Here is a 23,313-nt window from a genome sequence, read left to right as displayed (position 1 = left end):
CCTTTGATGAGAATCATTTGGCCATATGTGTGAGTTTATTTATGGACTCTCTATTCTGTTCCCTTGACCTATATGTCTGTGCTCAGACCAGTATCATAATACCTTTTTCCCCTTAAATTGAGATATAATTGCCCTATGACATTATGTTAGTTTCAGGTATATGATATAATGATTTGATATTTGTATATATTGCAAAATGATCACCACAGTAAGTCTAGTTAACATTCGTCACCACACAGTTACCATTTTTTTTCTTTTGGTGAGAACTTTTAAGATCTACTCTCTTAGCAACTTTTAAATATATAATACAGGATTGTTAACTCTAGTCACCATGCTGTACATTACATCTGCAGGACTTGTTAATCTTATAATTGGATGTTTGTTCTTTTTGACCATCTTTTCCCATTTTGCATTACCCTTACCTTTGGCAACTCCCAGTCTGTTCTCTGTATTGAAGAGTTCAGGTTTTCTGTTTTTTAAAATTCTGCATATAAGTGAGTTCATACAGTATTTGTCTTTGTCTGACTTATTTCATTCAGCATAATGCCCTCAAGGTCTATCCATATCACAAACGGCAAGATTTCCTTTTTTTTTTTTTTTAATATAAGATGCCTGAATAATATTCCATTGCATATCTATATCTGTATCTAACACATTTTCTCTATCCACGTATCCATTGATGGACACAGGTTGCTTCCATGTCTTAGCTGTTGTAAATAGCGCTGCAATGAACATGGCAGTGCATAGTGCATCTTTTTGAGTGTTTTTTTTTTTTTATATAAGTACCCAGAGGTGGAATTGCTGGATGATAGTTCTATTTTTACTTATTTTTTTAAGTTTTTATTTAGTAGGGTATCTAAACATTTTTGTTTAAATGATGGATAGAATTTACAAATGAAGCCATTTTTGAGGATTTCACTGTGAGAAGTTTTAAATTATGAGTTCAGTTTCTTTTATAGATACTGGGATATTCAGATTGTTTTTTTTTTTTTTTTTAAAGATTTTATTTATTTATTTGACAGAGACACAGAGCAGGAACACAAGCAGGGGGAATGGGAGAGGGAGAAGCAGGCTTCCCGCTGAGCAGGGAGCCCGATGTGGGGCTCGATCCCAGAACCCTGGGATCATGACTTGAGCCGAAGGCAGACGCTTAACCGACTGAGCCACTCAGGCGCCCCAGATTGTTTCTTTATAGATTGGTTTAGATTGGTTTCAGAAAACGAGGTTTTAGTTCCATAGATTTTTTTCTTTTGCTTACTCCACTTTCATTCCATTTCATATTGTATTATTAGTTCCCTCATTGTACTTCTATTGGATTTAACTTGCTCTCCTTTTCCTACTTTGTTAAGATGGAAACATCAATCTCTTTATCTGTTCTAGTGTCAAGAACCCAGTGTCTTAATTACTGTACCTTTCCAATATAAGTCTGATCATGTGGAATGCATATTTATATACATTTTAGAATGAGGTCTCATTCTTCGATTTTTTATTAGGGTAGAACTGTATCAGTTTAGAAAGTCTGTCAGCCTATGGTGTATACTTCAGTTTATTTTGCTTTGTTTTGTTTTGTTTCTTTTTGTGTAAATATGTCAAAGTCTTAGATTTATTCCAAGATATTCAGTATATTCATATATTCAACATGTATATTTTAAAATTTCACTTTATAATGGTTTGTGCTTAAAAATACAGGTGCTGTTGTATTAGTGACCCGGGTAAATTGATATATCAATTAATTAACAACCCATATTAACAATCCATATATTAATGGTTCATCTTTATTGTGAGGTTGTCTTTTTTTTTTTTAAAGATTTTATTTATTTCAGAGAGAGAGAGAGAGAGAAAGCACAAGCATGAATGGGGGGAGGGGCAGAGGGAGAAGCAGACTCCCTGCTGAGCAGGGAGCCCGATGTGGGGCTCCATCCCAGGACCCTGGGATCATGACCTGAGCCAAAGGCAAACATTTAACGAACTGAGCCACCCAGGCACCCCTATTATGGGGTTGTCTTTATGTATATTTTGACATACATATTTGTATTACTGAGTTTTATACTTACAGTCAAGTTCTTGGCAAATAATGACAGCTTTATTTCTTCCGTATAGTAATTTGTTTTCTTGCCTTATGCACAAGACCTTCCATACTATGTTGAGTATATGTGGTTTGATAATGAGTATTCTTGTCTAGTTCCTGATTTTAGGGTGACGATTTTCAGTGTTTTACCATTACATATGATTGATAGTTTTTATTAGTTTTAAGGTTGCTGTACTTGATCAGATTAATGAAATGTTTCTTATGGTGAACAATTTTTTAAGTATCAGATACTTCTCTGCCTTTATTAAGATTTATTAAAAATCTCATGATTTTTTTTCTTTTCTATAGTAATAATTTGGTGAGTGAGTTTCATTTTCTTTTTCCCAAATTTTGCATTTCTGAAATGAGTTAATTGAGATATATTATGATTTTTTTTTAATAGTTCGTATCAATTTCCTTGTTAATTAGGGGCTTTACGTCATGTTAATAAGAAAATGTAGAGTTTTTTATTGATCATCCATGTATTTTATTCATATCCATATGAATAATTCATGTTCTTTTTAAAATTTTCATTAATTTTTTTTTGTTATGTTCAGTTAACCACTGTATAGTATATAATGAATCATTGAAAATGTTTACTGGCCCTCCCACATTTTAAAAAAATAATGGCGCTTGTCTTTTTTTTTTTTTTTTAGCACAAGTCCACCTTACTGTTGTGTAGATCTCTATTCACTTCGTACTGGGGAGATGGTCAAGTCTATTCAGTTTAAAACACCTATCTATGATCTCCATTGCAACAAACGGTAAGAATTTCTCCCTGTGATTCTTGTTCAAGGTAAGATACCTCCTGGGCAGGTAGAGCTCTACTAGTATTATTTACCATCGTTGACTTATCTTGTAAAGAAGTCACAAAATACCTTCTGAATTCTGCCAAATGGAGTAACTGTTAAGATTTCTGAATGAATGTTTTCAAACTTCCAGTCTTGACCCATGAGTGAATTAAGTTTAGTGAGTCATAACTAGCATTTAAAAACTGAAATGGAAAAGAATAAAAAGTATCTGAGCAAATGTACAAAGATTAAATATTGCTTTGAAGAACTTTTTTACATGTATAACATAACTTTTTAATAGATAGAATGTTTGTGCTTCTGTGGCTTATGATATGCAATATAACTTTCCTATTAGCATTCATCAAAATGAAGCATATTCTGAACAATAAAAATGACTTTTAAATATTGTTATTTCACAGTAGAGCTAAAACATGGACTAGACAGATTTTCCTTCTTTAAAATCTATTTTGTTGATATCTCTAGGAAAACTCAGATCTGGGTTGAACCTGACCTAACGATAATGCAGAATTAATTTATAGCCATTGAACATTAGCGGAGATAGGGGCTCTAAGGATCTGCTATTACTCAGTACTTCCTTTTACATTTGAGAAAACTGCAGCCCTGCAATGGTAAATGTCTTGATCGAGGTCATGGATGGAAACTGTAAATCTTACATCTCATCAAAAAGCAAACACATGGAACATGGAAAACACAGTAATTTATGCTGTGTCAATATAAAATAAATTTTGTAATAAAAGTCTCTCAGGTTAGATTTTAAAGAGATTCAAAGAATGACTCAGAAAGGTTGACTATAGAAAGAGGGTAAAGACATACCTGACAAATACAAACTACAAGAACATGTGGGCTTTGATACTAATGATAAACGTCTTTGAATTCAAGTACAAAAACATGAACTAGGACAAAGAAAAGCTGTTCAGTGATAGTGTGCAGTTCATAGTGGAGATCTAATTATTATGCATATTTATACTTCAAATAATATCAAACTCAAAATTATAGGAAACAGAAATATTATTGCTGGGATAATGTAATTATCCAATGACACATCAAATTATTCAAAGTCAATATTATTGAATGGGTGGATCCAGTGGGTAATATATTTAACCTGGGAAAATATAATGAAAGCTCTTCTTCAAGTGTTCTTTGTGCTCCCACAAAATAGATTACGTACATATTTAGCCAAACAGAAAATTGAACACACTTGAAAAGGGAGATTAAGTACAAATACGATGTTTAGGTCATAATTTACTTGTATTACAAATACACAAATATATTAGAAAACAGAAAAACACAATGCAGTTAAATTTTTAAAAAAGTATTTCTTGCATTATTTTTTTAAACTGTTACAGTAAATCTGCACTTGTTCCAAGTACTGTGTTTCTGGATGATGCAGTTAGGTCAACTTTTCTTACAACAAATATTTTTGTGTTTGTTACTTTTAATTTTAGCTGTGAAATAATAAGCACATTTAATATCTTAAAATATATAAATTACTTTGAAAATTAATACAGTTAATCTTTTCATAGTCATCTGTGTGCTCATCATAGGTGATTATGATTGTGAAACTTCTGAGTAGGAGTAAAAGCAGATAAAAGTGATTTATGAAATGAGATGTCATTAATGAAAAGTGATTATGAAATTCTCTGGAAATTTGGTTGATGTAGCTAAGGTTCATAAAGAAAAACCATTGAAGATATGTTCCAACAACAAAAAAAATCTGTTGATTTGGATACATTATGTAATTTTAAAACACTGATTTTCTATTTAGAAGTTGCATGAGTTCAGATGCGGTAAAGGTTAGAGGAAAAGTTATTGTGTGGATGTCAGGATACTGCTTAGATTTTGCTCTATAAAATGTCAACTCTGATTCTCCCTGGTTAATTCTTCATTTGTTTTTGCAAATCAGCTGTAAGGTACAGTCTTCTGGACTTAGCAATATTCGTAATAAATTAAACTGTCTTTGTGGAAATGATTTTGTATGTTACTATATTATGGGGAGGGGCTGCTTGATTATAAGAAAACCTTTTCATATCTGTTTGTCTCTCTGCATTTTCTCTCATTTGAGTTTGTCCCCTTCTTATTATGGATTCGCTAAGCCTTTTAACCTGGGTCTGATGATTGGTTGGTTTCTTATGTTAAGTGCCATGACAGAATCATTTATTATGTGTTGTCAACTGTGTTAAGGATTTTGTTCTGCATTAGCAAATGAACAAGATTAATAAAGCATGCATGTTAAAGACAACATTTTCTTTTTTCCCACTCATCATTAACATCTGTTACTCAGATTTACCTCCCCCAAATTTGGAAAAATACCCTGAGTATGTTAAATATTTAACAATTATAATCTTTTATTTGATTATTAAAATAACTTTGAAATTTGGGTCTTTACATTAATGTTATGCAAAGAGAAGTACTCAAAATATTAATTTATAAAATAACTTCATTTTGGATGTATTTTAGAAATTTTGGTTATAAAATATTTTATAACTAACTTCCCAATTTTTTATAAATCTTGGGCTTTGGGAGAAATATAGTTCATACATATCCTGCTTAAATTTTAATATATTGAGTCAATCAGAAATGACTCAATTATACTGAATAACAGTTGTCTGAGTTTACTTTCTTTCTTTCTTTCGCTCTTGTGTTGGGAAATTCAGCAATCATTTTAAGTGACAGGTTACATAAATCCATTTTGCTTTTAATTCCATGACTTTGAGCCAGCACTGGAAAAACACTTTTAGTAAATAGCCAGCAGTTTATTGATTTCATACCTTCCTAATGAAGATAGATTTATTTGATTTATAATGAATGTAAATAAAATTTTATTTAGAGGAAAATAATGTTTTGAGCTGTAGTTTGTTCTGTTACTTTTCTTCTTCTATTCATGTCTCTCTTGATTACAGTAAGGATTTTGTGGTTGAACTTTTACATTTTAAGAGGCTGATGTTTCTTGCCTAAATTGCATTGGTAGATACTTCTTTAAATTTAATGATTTGATTTACAGAATTTCACATTCACATTTTTGTTGTTTTTTTCCCTCCAATTTTAGGATCCTCGTTGTAGTCTTGCAGGAGAAAATTGCTGCCTTTGATAGCTGTACTTTCACAAAAAAATTTTTTGTCACAAGTATGTATCAACTTGGTTTATTTCTTATAATACGCTTTTGAGTTTATGCTATTTGATAGAATCAGCAAACTTATTGTAATCGTAACATCAGTATTTCGTGGTTATTCAATTGTTATGATATTTCTGTGTTTTTGTGGATCTCTTACTTACTACTCTCATTTTATGGTATGTATTTACAACCCACAACACATTTTTTTCCTGTTATTGAGCAAGCTTGTGCTGTGTTGCCTCAGTTTCTCCTTACATATTCTCCTTGAGTAATTGTGATTAATTTAGGTTCATGTAGCCATGTCATACTTTCAAAGCTGTTGTTGAGTTACTTCATTAACATAACATACTTGAAGAGATGACGAATTATCATACGTGAGGGATTTGAAACTTAGAGAAATGTGCCAGTGTCTTTCTTTCTCTCCCTCCTTCTTACTCCACCTCCCATGACTTCCAGTACTGTTTGAAAGTGCAGGAATCTGGAGCCACATACATACTCACTGATTGGGCGATTGGTTCTTTTTCTGAAAGGAATTGGTTCATGCAGTTGTAGGGGCTGGCAAGTCCCAGATTTGTAGGGCAGGCCAACAGGGTGGAGATTCCAGCAGGAGCGGAGTCCAAAGAAAGTCTGGAGTTAGAATTTTTTTTCGTGCTCGCTTCGGCAGCACATATGCTAGAATTTGTTTTTCACTACACACTAGCAAAACAGTAGTTTTCATTCTTGGATGTTAACTTCTATAATTCTCCATCAAAGCTCTGGCTGTTTTTTTTCAGAGTCTGATTATGCATGTGCTGTAGAGATAGTTTTGTTGGAACAGATTTCGGTTTTTTTATAACTAGGGAATCCAACTCATATTGTTGTCGATCTTGAAATATCACAGCTATTTACATACTTATTCATTAGGTGTTTACCTAATATCTACTATGTATTAAGCCCTGGGTAGTAGACATTATCCTTTCTGATAACAGGTCATGTTCCTGAGATAGAACTAATATATTATCATTTATGTGTAATTGCATACATTATATATGATATATAACACATAATGTTATATATATATATATAATATATATATTCATTATAATGTATAGTTTATAATTTGGTAGACTAGGAAGAAGTAGTATGACAATTTGTCTTCTTGAGCTTATAATCGTCTCTTGGAGATCTACAAAGATAATAATGGAGATCATGTTCATTGAGATATTTTTTGTTTTCTCACAAACCCTAATGTATACCATTCATATCTCTAGCCCCTGGGACATTGAACTAGCACAGTGTAGGCTCTCATTAAATATTTCTTGAACAAATGAGTACATTAATACAGCTATCATTGACTTTATGATACTCAGAAATTTATTTATGGTTAATAATTATTAAATATAGGTCATTAGGCAGGATCTTATATTGTCACATCTACATGTAAAGAAATTAAAAAAGTTTTTGAGGAGCATATTTTTGTTAATAACATCTTCATTCACAAATGTATTTTATACATAATATGGGCACCTTTGGATATTTCATGGCCTGTTTTAGCATATTCTTCTTATACAGGTCTTATGCATTAATATATTACACTATATTTATATTACTCATTATTATAATTAAAAGAATTAGAGAAATAGAATGTATCTAAGGAACCATGTATGAATCTATCTATTACCTCTATGTATGTGGGCTGCAGAGCAGTGAATCAGGACAGAGTATGAACATCTCAGCCAGATTCAGATTCCAGGTTTTTCTGAGTGTGTTTATCCTACATTTTATCAGTGGTCTTCTGCCCATCATCATTTATCAAAGATATGCGTGTCTTGGCTTCTGCAAAGTCAGATATCTCTGTTGTGACTCCGTATTAATTTTACACTTAGAGTCTGTATTCCTTGGTAGCTGCTTTTCCCTTTTAAAATAAGGTTAGGAGCCTAGAGTTACTTTCTTTTTTCTTTTTAAAACGTAACGATAGCTTTTGCTGCCTCAGCTGAGTGTAAAATTGGAGGAAAAACATCCCAATCATTATTTGTTAAGATAGTTTATTTAAGTGGCAATGTATGTTTTGAAGTTTAAACCTTATTTAAACATTAGGCTGAAAGTAGTATCGTACTTGTCAATAGATCTGTTTCTTTCTTTGTAATAATGTTGGGTATAAAGTCAGTTGTTACAGTGACTAAAGAGAAGTTAATACATATAAATAAGTTAATAATAGAAGTCTTTGTTTTATAGAGCATATTTATGATGTAGATTTTTTTAATAAATAAGTAAAAAAAATGTGGATTTTCAGTAATTAAATACCCAGGATAGAATTTTAAAAGAAAAAATAAGCTTTATTATAAAGGAACAATTTAAAATCATTAGATTTAAAAAAAAATTTTAAATTCAAGTATAATTAACATACAGTGTTATATTAGTTTTAGCTGTACAATATAATAATACAACAATCCTATACATGATTCAGTGCTCATCACAATAAGTGCACTCTTCATCCCCTTCACCTATTTCACCCATCCTCCTCCCCTCTCCCAGTTTGTTCTCTGTGTTTAAGTCTTTTTTTGGTCTCTTTTCTTTGATCATTTGTTTTGTTTCTTAAATTCCACATATGAGTGAAATCATATGATATTTGTTCTTCTCTGACTGACTTGTTTCACTTAGCATAAAATCCTAGATTTATTTATTGAATTTATAATTAGATTTGAAGGACACGGGCTTTGTAATATTTTTGATACACTAAAATGAGAATAGACCTTTCAGAGTACTATGTTTTATTCGAGAAAATGAGCAAAATTATATATGATAATAGTAACTTTTAAGCTTAGATGGTCTAATAAAATTTTGCATAAAATGATGTAGATATACCTTATATCCTTAATTGTATATGTCTTACAAATGAGTGAAATTTGTTTCTGCTAACGTGTGTCTGTTATTTAACAGGTGATGGAAATGTATTTGTTTCATTTTTTTTCAAGTTTTTAATTTAAATTCCAGTTAGTTAACATAGTGTAGTGTTAGTTTCAGATGTACAATCTAGTGATTCATCACTTACATATAACACCCAGTGCTCATCACAAGTGCCCTCCTTAATACCCATCACCCATTTAACCCGTCCCCCTGCTCACCTCTCCTCCAGTAACCATCAGTTTGTTTTCTATAGTTAAGAGTCTGTTTTTTGGCTTGCCTCCCCCCGCCCCCGCCTCATGTTCATCTGTTTTGTTTTTTAAATTCCGTACACGAGTGAAATCATATGGTATTTGTCTTTCTCTGACTTATTTCACTTAGTATAATACTTTCTAGCTCCATCCATGTCATTGCAAACGGCAAGATTTCATTCTTTTTGATGGCTGAGTAATATTCCTGTGTGTGTGTGTGTGTGTGTGTGTGTGTGTGTGTGTGTGTGTATCCTTTTTATCCATTCACCAGTCAGTGGACATTTGGGCTCTTTCCAGAATTTGGCTATTGTTGATAATGCTGCTTATAAACATTGGGGTGCATGTAACCCTTTGAATAAGGACCTACATATAAGAATTTAAAAACCTATGATACTGTAGGCTATAAATACAATTTATCTTTTAAAAAGCTTTGTTTTTTGTACATTGACAATATTTGCTGATTTTCTGGAGAAGTATTTTGCAATTTGAGATTTTGCAATAGAAGAATTTTGTTTGTGGAATGTTCTAACTTGGGTGAACTTACAGATTTTCTCTCTGACAAAAAAAAAAAAACAAATACATAAAACTCTTGAATCAGTTGGCAGAATCAGTATAGAAAGTGGCACACTGTCAAAATTAAGGAAATTTCATATATTCTTGAGATTTTACTATAATTTCTCAATTAAACCATTTATAGTGGAAATAAGAATGAAAATATCTTTAAGCAAAGAAGAGCGACTAGAGTATGTATTCTTCTTAGTTTTCATTCTTGCTTGAAATTACCAGTTTCTTACAGAAAGAAGATGAATTTTTAGTCACCTTAAAATGGTTAAATGTGTTTTTGATTTTTAATGATTTTTCTTATTTGATAAACATTGAGTGATGTGAAAATATTGTGTTTTATTAAATTACTAATGCCATAGAAATACTATTTCATCTCCTATGAATGTCGTTTAAGAATTTTTTTTTTTTTATTTTGGGAAGTACATACTGTTATTTAAAGAAAATAGTAGTATAATGAACCACCACATACTTACCTAGTTTCAACAATTACCAATTCATGGACAGACTTTTTCATTTGTACCTTTCCAAAGATCATTTCCAAATGACCATATATAATTTATCATCTAAACTGAGGTCTTTCGATTTGAACAGCTGCCATACTTAATTTAATTCTGATCAAGTCTGGTCAACACGTATACTAGAAATGTCCTGGGACAACAGGGAAATGTATCATGGACATTTCTTACCATCCGAACTACCAAGGTTTTTCACACACAAAAACCTTCTTTATCAATATCCAATATCCTTGTAAACTATTTCTACAATTCCTTTTCATGCTGCTTACGCTACATTTACTTTGAACCCATTCATTATTCTCATTTCTTTGCAAGTGCACTGTCACTTTGTTTTCCTGTCTGAACTGGCCTTTACACCATTACCCTCCTGTCCCAGAATGTCTTAATCCTCCATATCTTTCTTGGCTGAGTGTCTGTATTAGTTCTTATGTGAACTATTTCCTGACACTTTTAGCTTAAAACAACCTCGCCTTGGGGTGCCTGGGTGGCTCAGTCGTTAAGCGTGTGCCTTCGGCTCAGGTCATGATCCCAGGTCCTGGGATCGAGCCCTACATTGGGCTCCCTGCTCCGCGGGAAGCCTGCTTCTCCCTCTCACACTCCCTCTGCTGTGTTCCCTCTCTCGCTGTGTCTCTCTCTGTCAAATAAATAAATAAAATCTTAAAAAAAAATAAAATAAAACAACCTCGCCTTCTTTTAAGTCCCCAAAGATAACAGTTCCCAAAGTCTGTTGGCAGAACACTAGACCTTCAACATGCTGTGGGAATCAGGGTGCCTTGGTCACATATACTCAGGAAACGCTGCCTTCTATTGGAAAATGGCAATGGTGACTAGCATTTTAACCTGCTTAAATTTATTTACTGCATTTGTATATTTCCCATATTTATTTGATTACAAACCTCTTTTATTACTTAACACCCTTTGGGAATACTTTTATAACATGTAATCTTTGCCTCTGTTATTGTACACATTTTCTGTTTACTTGTTCTGTTTCTGCCACTAGTCAGTGATCTTGAGAGCAAAGTTATCTAGCTTGATTTGGATGAAGGAAGTAAGGTTCACATGGAAAGTATAATATATCCATTATGTTCTAACTAACTTAAAAATATTACTGATCTTTATTTTTGCTTCTTGTAAGAATAAAACTCAATTTGCTGTAGATGAAAAACATTTATCACAATGATTTTCTGGTTTCAAAGCATCAATGGTACTTTTCCAAGATGTTTAGTTAGCCAAAATGGCTTAGAATGTAGTGCAACTCTGTTAAAAGTCATCAGATGAGGAAAAAATTATTAATATAGGATCAGTACTGATCTCCAGGAAAAATGGTATATAGGTCTGAGCTGGAAATTAATGGTGTTTGGTGGATATTTAAAGAAGTGAATATATGTATGCATATATGAGTGAAGTTTCTCCTACATGTTGTTTTGGAGTAAATCCAGAAAATCTGAAATTTGAAAATTATATGTTTGTAGTCATCAGCTCTTGAGTATCTCTCCAGTATCTGGAGTGTTTCCCCTTTTGGGAATAGGAGCTTCTGTTTTATGAGACTTTAGCAAGTACAAACTATTAGTGAAGTTTGATAAAAATGAATGGGAGAGTGAGTCATTATGTCTCTTTCTTAATGCCTTTGTTCTTTTTTAGTTGATATCCTTTGGGGCATCTTATTTATTCATTTATTTATTTATTTATTTATTTATTTATTTATTTAATTTGAGAGACAGAGAGAGCACATGAGGAGGGGCAGGGGAAAGAGGGAGAAGCAGACTCCCCGCTGAGCAGGGAGCCCAATGCGGGGGCTCAATGTGGGGCTCCATCCCAGGACCCTGAGATCATGGCCTGAGCCGGAGGCAGACGCTTAATCGACTGAGCCACCCAGGCGCCCCCTTTGGGACATCTTTGTCATGTAGTCCTAAATGCTTCCCTCTGCATTGCTGAACCCACTGAATAGTTGAAATAAGTGTTATTAAAGTATTAAGCTCTCTTGTATTCTGTGAATTGTTCATGATAAGAAGAAGAGATCTGGAAGGATGCTTTATGAGTGTCACTCAGGTGCTTTATAAGTGACATACAGTTTTATTAGTAAGTCCTGGTCAAGTGGCATGAGGCCCCCAGAAGTGAATTTTTAGTAATTCCTGATCCATTAGGATTATCTCCTCTTCTTTCAGTATAGTATTTATAAAATGGCTCTCATGATTTGGGGATGCCATAACATTTATTTAGTGTGTATTTCATTAAATCTGAAATGTATGTTACTTAAAATGTTGAAAAATGGGGTAGTATAAAAGTACAACTATCATTTCTGGGGATAAAAGATGGAAATAAGTGTGATAAACTGTGTATTAGAACCCAGCGATGTCTTTTGAGGACAAATGTTTAGTATAGTTGTCAGAAGGCAGGGTAGTTCGTAGCCTTGGGAGAAGAGGGCTGGAAAGGTATATGAGAGAAGGCTTTTGGGATTCTATAACGTCCTGGGGTTTTGTTTGTTTGTTTTCAGTACTGCTTATATATGTATATGTTCACTTTGTTGATGTGGGTGCTTCTGGATGTCTATTATACTTGAATATATAGTTTACATAAACACAGAGTTGAGAAAGCCTCAACAGCAATAACAACAACACAAGTTTGTGATTTCTCTCCTCATGCTCTTGTAGCATTCCACAACAGCTCTTCCCAACCCCTTTATCTCTGAATACCCCAACCTATAGTGGGGTACTTCTGTTAAGAAGTATCTCATTGTTAGTTACATATTATTTTACTTGACTGGAAAACCCTAGAGATTGGATTTATGTGAGTGACGTAGGCTTGGTAAGATTGATGATATTTGGCAAATATTTGTATGAAGGAATTTAGCTTTCTGTCTCTGAGATACAGCTTCACCTAAAGTGATTTATATCAACACATTGAACAAAATTGCGTGTAGCCTAATATTTAAGATCAAGGAACAAATGAGCCATTTCCTAACTTGAAAGAAGCTTCTTTTTCTTTAATTACAGCATCTCCCCCCATCCCCCGCTTCCTTTACACAGACTGAAACTTTTAGCAGGTGGAACGAGTCATGTTTCTATGTGTTTCTCTGAATTTGGGCTAGCCCATGTGTATAAGCCAGTTTGCCTGGGGCACTAAAAAGATGTTGCAGAGGCAGTAGGCATACTGAGAATAGCATTTGTTGTAGCCCATTTGCCTGTGCCACATAGTTTTTCTCCAGTGATTGGTTTCTAGTTCTTGAAGAATTAGGACCAGAGCCCACACAGAATGACAAATTCTCCACTTAATGAAGATATTGTTTTGATGGTGCAGGCATTTGATTTCTAATGTAGTTTGAAAAGCTCTTTTGTAATACAATTGTGAGTGCCTCAGTTATGTATGAATACAATGATGGGGCTGTAAAATAAGTAGAGACAGCTGTGTCCATCAGAGAAAGCATCATGGGAATTTGTGCCAAAGGGTGGAAGGATCAGGTAAAGAGAGCTGATAGAGAACTGGAAAGGGAACGCAGCCAGTATGATGAGAAAGGAGACACCTTTGTATTTGCCTGTGTAGAAACGGTGGCCTTGAGCAGCTGTCTGATGTGGAAATTCAAAACCCATGTATGATGGAGAAAACAAAAGACAAACACCGATAGATGTCATTAGCAGTCATTTCCAGTGTGCTTAAATTGAAAGTTAGATATGAAGTCTCTGGAGAGACCAAAGGATTAGGCAGTGAGTAACTCTTTCCAGTGGCCTGTTTTTAACTTCAAAAAGGAAAATTCCTTACCATCCTAATGCTATTTCTTAGTGTTATTATGTGTGTTCTTCATTTACGTTAATGATTGGTAACAATTACAAGAAAGTAATTTAAAGGATCTTAAAAATGCAAAATTATTTTTAGTTTTGGAAAGAGGAGGTTTCCTTTTTAAAATGTTTAGAAGCAAATTTGTAATATTTATTAGGAGAGATTGGCAGGTTAATGTGAGATCTGAGCCCAGTTCAAGTTCAAGTCAGATCTATCCCTGTTCTTTTGGGTTCCCATCTGTATATTGCCACTATATTTCATGGCCTGGGCAGGTGCCTGGTGCATAGTGGACAATCAGTGAATATATGTGCAGTGAAATCACTTGTAATTTTCCTGTCCTCACCACATAATAACCTACCCACTGAACCTCACACTGGCTGTACTCTTAAATTCATATGTTTGGGGCGCCTTCGTGGCTCAGTCGGTTAAGTGTCCGACTCTTGATTTCAGCTTAGTTCATGATCTCAGGGTCATGAGATCGAGCCTTGCATTGGGCTCTGTGCCCAGTGGGGAGTCTGCTTGAGATGCTCTCTCTCCCTTTGCCCCTCCCCATGCGCTCTGTCTCTCTTTCTCAAATAAATAAATCTTTAAAAAAATTCATGATATGTTTATGTATATGAAAAATAAAGCAAAAATAAATCAGAAAGCTCATGGAACTTTAAGAGGATCATTAATCAGTTGTAAGATAGTCAAATAAATCCCTGAAGTGATGTTTAATATTTTATGTGCTTATATGTCTTTCTGGAGAGAGTGTTCATAGTTTTTTTCTGGACTTGATAGAATATGTGGTCTTTTGTGACTGGTATCTTTTACTGAACATAGATAATCATAGTTCATCTATGTTGTAGAATCTATCAGTTCTTCTTTATTTTATTCATTTATTTATTTTTAAGATTTTATTTATTTTTTGACAGAGAGAGAGACAGCGAGAGAGGGAACCAAGCAGGGGGAGTGGGAGAGGGAGAAGCAGGCTTCCCGCCGAGCAGGGAGCCCGATGCGGGGCTTGATCCCAGGACCCCGGGATCATGACCTGAGCCTAACGCAGACGCTTAATGACTGAGCCACCCAGGCACCCCTATCAGTTCTTCTTTTAAAAAAATTGTTTTAGGGGCTCCTGGGTGGCTCAGTTGGTTGAGCATCTGACTCTTGGTTTCGGCTCAGGTCATGATCTCAGGGTGGTGAGATTGAGCCTTGTATTGGGCTCCATGCTCAATGGAGAGTCTGCTTCTCTCCCTCTTCCATTGCCCCCTGCCCAGCTCTCTCTCTCTTTAAAATAAACAAATCTTAAAAATTTTTTTAAAGACTTATTTTTTTAGAGCAGTTTTAAGCACACAGCAAAATTGAACAGAAGATACAGAGATTTCACCATCCCCACACATGCATAGCCTCCCCCATTTTCAGTGTTACTCACCAGAGTGGTACATTTGCTACATTGACACATCATTATCAACCAGAGTTCATAGTTTACCTTAGGATTCAATCTTGGTTTTATACCTTCTGTGGGTTTCGATAAATATATGATGGCATATATCCATCACTGTAGTATCTGTATTACAGAGTATTTTCACTGCCCTAAAAATCCCGCTACTCTACCTGTTCAACTCTGCCCTCCCCATTCCCCCAGCAACCACTGATCTTTTTGTTATCTGCATGGTTTTGCATTTCCTAGGCTGTCATACAGTTGGAATCATATAGTATGTAGCCTTCTCAGATTGACTTCTATTTAGTAATATGATTCAAGTTTCTGCCATGTTGCTACCTGACTTCAAGATTTACTACTATCAGACTACAGTAATCAAGACAATGTGGCACTGGTAAAAGAATATACAATTAGATCAGTGGAACAGAATAGAGAGCCCAGAAATAGATCTTTGACAAAGGAGCAAAGGTAGTACAAGGGAGCAAAGATAGTCTCTTCAACAAATGGTACTGGAACAACTGTACATTCCCGTGTGGAAAACTGAAGCTAGACACAGACTATACATCCTTTGCAAAAATTAGCTAAAAGTGGATCACAGACCTAAATGTAATACACAAAAGTATAAAATTTTTAGAGGATAACATAGGGAACACCTGGATGACCTTGTGTATAGTGATGACTTTTTAGATACGACACCAAAGGCACAATTCATGAAAGAAATAATTGATAAGGTGGAATTCATTAAAATTAAAAACTTATGCTCTGCAAAAGACACTATCAAAAGAATGAGAGGACAAGCCACAGACTAGGAGAAAGTCTTCGTAAAGGACACATCCAATAAAGGACTGTTATTCAAAATATACAGAGAATGCTTAAAACTCAAGAAGAAGAAAAGAAACCGCCCAATTAAAAAATGTGCCAAAAATCCTAATAGCTCACCAAAGAAGATAATACAGATGGCAAATAAGCATATGAGCAGATGCTCCACATCATATGTTATCAGAGAAATTCAAATTAAAACACTGAGATACCATCACATGCCCATGAGACTGGCCAAAATGTAGAACACTGACAACACCAAATGCTGACAAAGATGTGGAGCAACAGGAACTCCCATACATTACTGGTGGGAATACAAAATAATACAGCCATTTTGGAGGACAGTTCAGCAGTTTCTTACAAAACTAGACATACTCTTACCATACAATCTAGCAATCACACTCTTTGGTATTTACCCAAAGGAATTTTAAACGGTTGTCCACTTAAAAAACTTGTACCCAGTTGTTTATTGCAACTTTATTCACATTGCAATCAAGATGTCCAGCAGTGGGTGAATGGTTAAACTATGGTATATCCAGACAATGGAACATTTTTCTTCATTTCTTTTTATTGCTGAATAATATTTAATTGTATGGGTAATACCACATTTATCTATTCATCAGGGGATGGATGTTTAGTTTGTTTCCACTTTTGGGCTATTATGAATAATGCTTTCACGAATGAAAGTTTTTTTGTGGGGACATATGCAGTTGACCCTTGAACAACGTGGGGGTTAGGGGTGCCAAATGCATGCACGGTCAAAAATTTGCATATAACTTTTGACTCTCCAAAAACTTAGCCTGCTGTTAACCAGAAACCTTATCAATAACAAACAGTCAATTAATACATGTTTTGTATGACGTATATATTATATACTATGTTCTTATAATTAAGTTAGAGAAAATAAAATGTTAGTATGAAAATCATAAGGAAGAGAAGATATATCTACAGTACTGTTTTATAAAAAACCCATGTATAAGTGGACATGTGTAGTTCTAACTCATGTTGTTCAAGGGTCAACTGTATTTTCAGTTCTCCTGGGTATAAGTATTTGTGTGGACATATGTTTTCATTTCTCTTGAGTATGCACCTAGGAGTTGAATTGATGAGTCATATGGTAATTCTATCCTTAACTATTTGAAGAGCTGCCAGGCAGAGTGACTGCATTTTACATTCCCACCTGCAGTGTATGAAAGTTCCAATTTCTCCACATTCCCACTGTTGATTGTTACGACCTTTCTTTGACTATGGCCATCCTATTGATGTCTCATGAAATGGTATCTGATTATACCTTTGCTTTGCATTTCCCTGATGGCTAATGATATTGAGCTTGTTTTCATGTGTTCATTCACTAGCATATATCTTCTTTGTTAAAATTTATGAGTTATTTGTGTTTTCTTTTTTGAGTTGTAATAGTTCTGTTTATATTTTGGATACAAGTCAGTTATCAGACATATGTTTTATAAAACTCCATTCTGTTTTTTCTCTTTCTTAGTTATGTCCTTTGAAGCACAAACGTGTTAGTTTTACGAAGTCCAATTTATCTATTTTCTTTTTTTTAAAAGATTTTATTTATTTGAGAGAGAAAGAGAGAGAGAGAGCAGGAATGGGGGGGAGGGGCAGAGGGAGAGGGAGAAGCAGACTCCCCTCTGAGCAGGGAGCCCCAAGCAGGGCTCGATCCCAGGACTTTGGGATCATGACCTGAGCTGAAGGCAGCCACTTAACCCACTGAGCCATCGAGGCGCCCCTATCTATTTTTTCTTTTATCACTTACACTTTTGGTGTCATATCTAAGGAAGCATTGCTTAATCTCAGGGTATGAAGATTTACCACTATGTTTTGTTCCAAGAGGTTAGTACTTTAACATTTTTTGATAGTTTTATTTATTTATTTATTTTAATACAAATACAATGTGCACATAAGCTGTCTGTTCATTTTCTTTTTTTTTTTTAAGATTTTATTTATTTGACAGAGAGAGACACAGCAAGAGAGGGAACACAAGCAGGGGGAGTGGGAGAGGGAGAAGCAGGCTTCCCGCCGAGCAGGGAGTCCGATGCGGGGCTCGATCCCAGGATCCTGGGATCATGACCTGAGCCGAAGGCAGACACTTAACGACTGAGCCACCCAGGCGCCCCTGTCTGTTCATTTTCTTGGCTGCGCAGCATGGCATTGGGATTGGTGACTCTGATGGCCAGCTGGGCTGCTCTTTCCCTGGGGCTTTGTAGTCCTTGGAGGAGACGTTGTGAGCAATCTCTGCACAGTAAGGTTTGTTGCACTTGACATTGTGGACTAGGAACTTCAGAAGACACTGGGGCAGCATGTGCTTTGTTTTCCTGTTGCTTGCATTATCATTGTTGGGCATCAAGATCTGGCCCTTGAATCTTCTGTGCACCCTGTTGTCAATGCCTCTGGGTTTCCATCAGTTGAGTTTAATTTTGACATATTGGTCTGACTGGTGCCGGATGAACTGCTTGGTCCTCTTTTTAACGATATTGGGCTTCCCCAGAGGTCTGAGGGTGGCCATGTTGCCAAGTAGGAAATGGCTGCCACCTCTGCAGGTGGTGCTGGGGAAGAGAGCAGGACTTTCAACTTTTTCATTTAAGTCTGATTTCATTTCAAGTTAATTTTTGTTTGCAGTGTGAGGTCAGGGTTATATTCTTTAGCATATGGATATGCAGTTGACCCATCCTCATTTGTTGACAAGACTATTCTTTCCTCATTGTCTTGTCTTGCTACCCTTTTTGAGAGTCAGATGACCATAAATACAGACATCTGTTTTTTTCAAAACAGTCTGAAACCTTTTGAGTCATCTTTACCAAGAAAAATTAGGCAGAGTATTACAGAGGGTAGTTGAATCCTTTGTTTTTCAAAATAGGTTCAGGTCACCTTCCTGCTAGGGACCAACATTAAGGGAGGATGCCATCAAAAATTGCATCAGTCTCTTGTGCCTTTTAAAATATTTCTGTGGTAATGGAGGAATCTTCATTGAGTGTGCTTTTCTTGGATCTTACCTGTATTTAAATTTGGAAATCTCAGGGTTTTTTTTGTTCTGTTTTGTTTTTTAATATCCACCTCTCTTACTTTGTTCACAAACATTGTAAACATGTTAGCATTAAGTCCTAGTATTATAGGGATTTCGGTTTTTTCCCCCCTCCTTGTTTTCAAAGTTTAGCTGGAGGCAATGGTTAATTTTTAAAGGAGTCATGCTTATAAAGTTGGGATAGTGCTGAGTGGCTGATGGTCTGCTGATTCCAGCTGTAAAATGTTTTTTGGAGAGCAGAAAAACAATTTGCTTTCATTCCAATACACTATAATTCTTGAGGTCCACTGAGTTTCGAAAAACATAGACTCAAAAAGTGAAATGAATTGTGAACTACATTTTTCCTTAGTATCTTCTAGTATTATCTTCTAGTATTTGGAATGGAGAATATACTTATTAAGATCTATTGAGATGAGATGAATATCAGAATTGATTGAGAGTTAGATTATATTGACTTTAAAGTTTAGGAGATTAGTTACCTCTAATGTAATGCTGCAGTTCACAAGTATTTATTTCTGTTTTTCATTTGGTTCTTTTTTTCATGACATTTTAAAAGGGGGAAATTTTCCAAAAAAATATTTAAAAGGGCGAAGTTTTCTTATAGGCCATATTTATATGCATTTCTTCAGCTCTGAAAATATCTATGGAGTATGTGTATGAATTAGGTTACTCAGTGGGAGTGTAATAATAAAATCTATGTAAATACTGTACAGCATATGTTGGAGTGTATTGTCTTTGCACTATTTTAGTGTGCCTTTATCCTTTGTATGTGTCCATAATATGTGTCCATAGTGTGCATCAGTGGATATAGTAATATCGAAGTTACCTAGAGGTCAGTTTTCCCAAAACCCAAAACATCCCAAACAGAACCCTTTAAACACTGAAATAAACAAAAAGGTTTTTTTTTAAAAGATGAGTAAAAAATTAGAAAGCTCATACCTTGTATTTCATATGACATACGGACTTTTTCTTAGGGCCATTATCTTCTTTAGAAGTTCTTTATCTTCTTTAAAAAGGAAGACTTGGGGCACCTGGGTGGCTCAGTTGGTTAAGCGTCTGCCTTTGGCTCAGGGCATGGTCCCAGGGTCCTGGGATCGAGCCCCGCATCGGACTCCCTGCTCGTCAGGAAGCCTGCTTCTCCCTCTCTCACTCCCCCTGCTTGTGTTCCCTCTCTCGCTTTGTCTCTCTCTGTCAAATAAATAAATAAATAAGATCTTTAAAAAAATAAAAAGGAAAACTCAAAATAGATGGCGATTGAAGGAGCTCAAATGAAAACTGTGTGGGTGTTATGCACAACTGATGAATCATTGAACGTTATATCAAAACTAATGATGGACTATATGTTGGCTAATTGAATTTAAATTAAAAAATGCTGTAAGGAAAAAAACAGTTGCATTTCTCTATGGTATTATCTTAAAAAATAAAATTAAAATGTAGAAAAGCCAAAAAAAAAAAAAAAAAGAAAGAAAGAAAACTACTGTGTGAGGGACGCAGCAGCAGTGTGTGCTTCTTTAGTGCCCGTGAACACCGTGACACTAGCATTTTAGGATGCCAAACATTGCTACACACAAGGCTTTCTGAATCAGAAAACATGTGATACATGGCTTTTTTTTTTTTTTTTTATGATTTCATTTATTTATTTGAGAGAGAGAGAAGGAGCAGTGGGGAGGGACGAAGGGAGAGGGAGAGAGAAGCAGACTCCCCACTGAGCAGGGAGCCTGATGTGGGGCTCGATCCCAGGACCCTGAGATCACGACCTGAGCTGAAGGCAGAAGCTTAACCGTCTGAGTCACCCAGGTGACCCAACATGGGATACAAGTTTAAGAAAGATACCTATTTTTTTTTTTAAAGATTCCTATTTTTTAAAAAATAGTTTAAAATGAAAGATCTGACTTTTAGGTCAGCACACTATTTGAGTATTTGAAAAGTTTTTTTATGTAGATGACTTTTTTGCCAGTGTCATATAAACATACTTTCATTTAGGTGCAAATTTGTTCGAATATATTTATTAAGCTGTGTTCAGGTATTATTCTAGGCAGTGGAGATTCAGCAGTGAACACAACAAATTCTTACATACCCCTTTAATCAAGTGGGAGGAAGACCAAATAAATTTTAAAATAATATATCACAGAACATATAAATTATTTTTGTTATTGAAAGTAAATCTTAAAGTAGTTCATTATTGTTCTTTTTCTCATTATTAAGTATGCTTTTGCATAAGACATGATCATACATTGGTAACTCTATACCTCTTAGGATCAGTAACATAGACTGGGACTTTCTGTTGTGTAGGGAATTGTCAGGTATGCAGTTTACAATTCAGGTCATGCTATTTTTTTGCTATTATGCTCATATGATTCATGTAATTTGTCTATTTTGCTACAGGAAGAAAAGATTATTGTTATGGAATCTTGTCTGTCTCATGATTGTATAAATTTAGATTCCAAATTGGGACATAAACTGTGAAATAGATCAGTTTGATCCTCTAGTGTACCTTTTAGAGGAAAACATTTGTAAAAATATTAACCAGATACTTGTGGAATGATAAACCAGTTCTTTACGTTAGGCTTTTTATGTTGTCTGATTCTGTAGTTGCCTTTGAGTAGTCCCTCTAAAGCTTTGTGAGACAGTGGAATATTATTTTGTGTAGTTGACAGATGAGGGCATTAGACTCAGAGACCTTATTGGCTTGGCCGGGAGTGGGGAGGAGAGGCTCTAGGATGACAGACATCACTTACTTGACTGAATCGTGTTGTGCCTTGGTTAGTAGAGTTCAGGAAGATTGTATCGGAGTTTCCATGCATCGAAGGTGTTCACTGTCATGACTGATTTATTCTTCTTGAAAGGAGAGAACCACAAAACAATCCTTCCTACTAGTTTGTTATTGGCTGGACTGAAATGAAAGCAAGAAGAATGAAATTGATTGCTTAATGTAAATACATAGGAGTATGTACATTAGTTTTCCATCATCTTTCTATGGAGGCACTCTGTGAATTACTTTGCTTCATTGGTGCCTTACTTCAGTACTTGTTTTGTTTTTCTCTTCCCACCAGTGTATCATTTCCTTTTAGATGTATGTCTTTGTTATCTTTTGCCTTTAAATTCCTGAACCAATTGTATCCTTTCTCTTTCCTCTCAATACTGTCGCTTGACTTATAAACTTTGTTTCCTTTTAGCTTCTCTTTCTTGTTCTAGGAATAACTGTATAAAATACCCAATTTTTGCTAAAAGTTATTACCGGTTCTTCCCAGATTTGTTTCTTATTGGAACAGCATCAAACCAAAAGGAAACTGTAGAGGAGAAAAAAAATGAACTTCACTTAGCTATTAAAATAATGACTGGTTTTATGGGAATTTTATGTGAGACTTGAAAAAATAAAACCATTTGGCTGTTTTGTTTTTATGGCATCAAAATATGATGCACCAACAGAAAATTTATTAAATATCTCAATATTGCCATTTCAAATTTTTCAGGCTGCTATCCTTGTCCAGGGCCCAACATGAATCCTATTGCTCTTGGGAGCCGATGGCTTGCTTATGCAGAAAACAAGGTAAGGCATGGCTCATGTTTGGATTATTTGTAATGGAGCAAGTGTTGAAGAATTTTCCAAAGGTGATTACCAACCAATAATGAATATTTAACTTACTAGTTTATTTTCTTTGGTTTTGATTTTATTTATTTATTTTTATTAAAGATTTTATTTATTTATTTGACAGAGAGAGAGACAGCGGGAGAGGGAACACAAGCAGGTAGAGTGTGAGAGGGAGAAGCAGGCTTCCTGCTGAGCAGAGAGCCCGACACGGGGCTCGATCCCAGGACTCTGGGATCATGACCTGAGCTGAAGGCAGACGCTTAATGACTGAGCCACTCAGGTGCCCCTGGTTTTGATTTTAATTGGGCACCCAGTAATTATCCTATCTCCCTTATTGCTTAGGATCAGTATTTGGGCTCGACCTTAATTTTCTAAGCTTAGTTTTATAGAGAGAGCTTTATTCCATTAATCTTAGGCACAGCATTGATATTACCTTAGTAGTTTCTGTGGAGCTAGAAATCAG

The 23,313-nt window shown here is 35.0% G+C and overlaps 1 protein-coding gene across 6 annotated transcripts in view; it reads left to right on the top strand.

Annotated features, from left to right (window-relative positions):
- The window catches only part of BCAS3 (BCAS3 microtubule associated cell migration factor), a 618,903-nt gene that overhangs the window by 126,606 nt on the left and 468,984 nt on the right, over window positions 1-23,313 (top strand). For all 6 annotated transcript variants that reach the window (XM_032428491.1, XM_032428494.1, XM_032428495.1 and 3 more), the window contains exons 8-10: window positions 2,725-2,832; window positions 5,927-6,003; window positions 22,732-22,808. In XM_032428491.1, coding sequence (XP_032284382.1) covers window positions 2,725-2,832; window positions 5,927-6,003; window positions 22,732-22,808 — 262 coding nt within the window. The remainder of the gene's footprint in view (window positions 1-2,724; window positions 2,833-5,926; window positions 6,004-22,731; window positions 22,809-23,313) is intronic.

Source organism: Phoca vitulina, unplaced genomic scaffold (assembly GCF_004348235.1).
Source record: "Phoca vitulina isolate PV1807 unplaced genomic scaffold, GSC_HSeal_1.0 scaffold40, whole genome shotgun sequence".
Lineage (NCBI taxonomy): Eukaryota > Metazoa > Chordata > Mammalia > Carnivora > Phocidae > Phoca > Phoca vitulina.
Note: the sequence above shows the minus strand (reverse complement) of the source record. Positions and strands in the feature narration are given on the sequence as shown.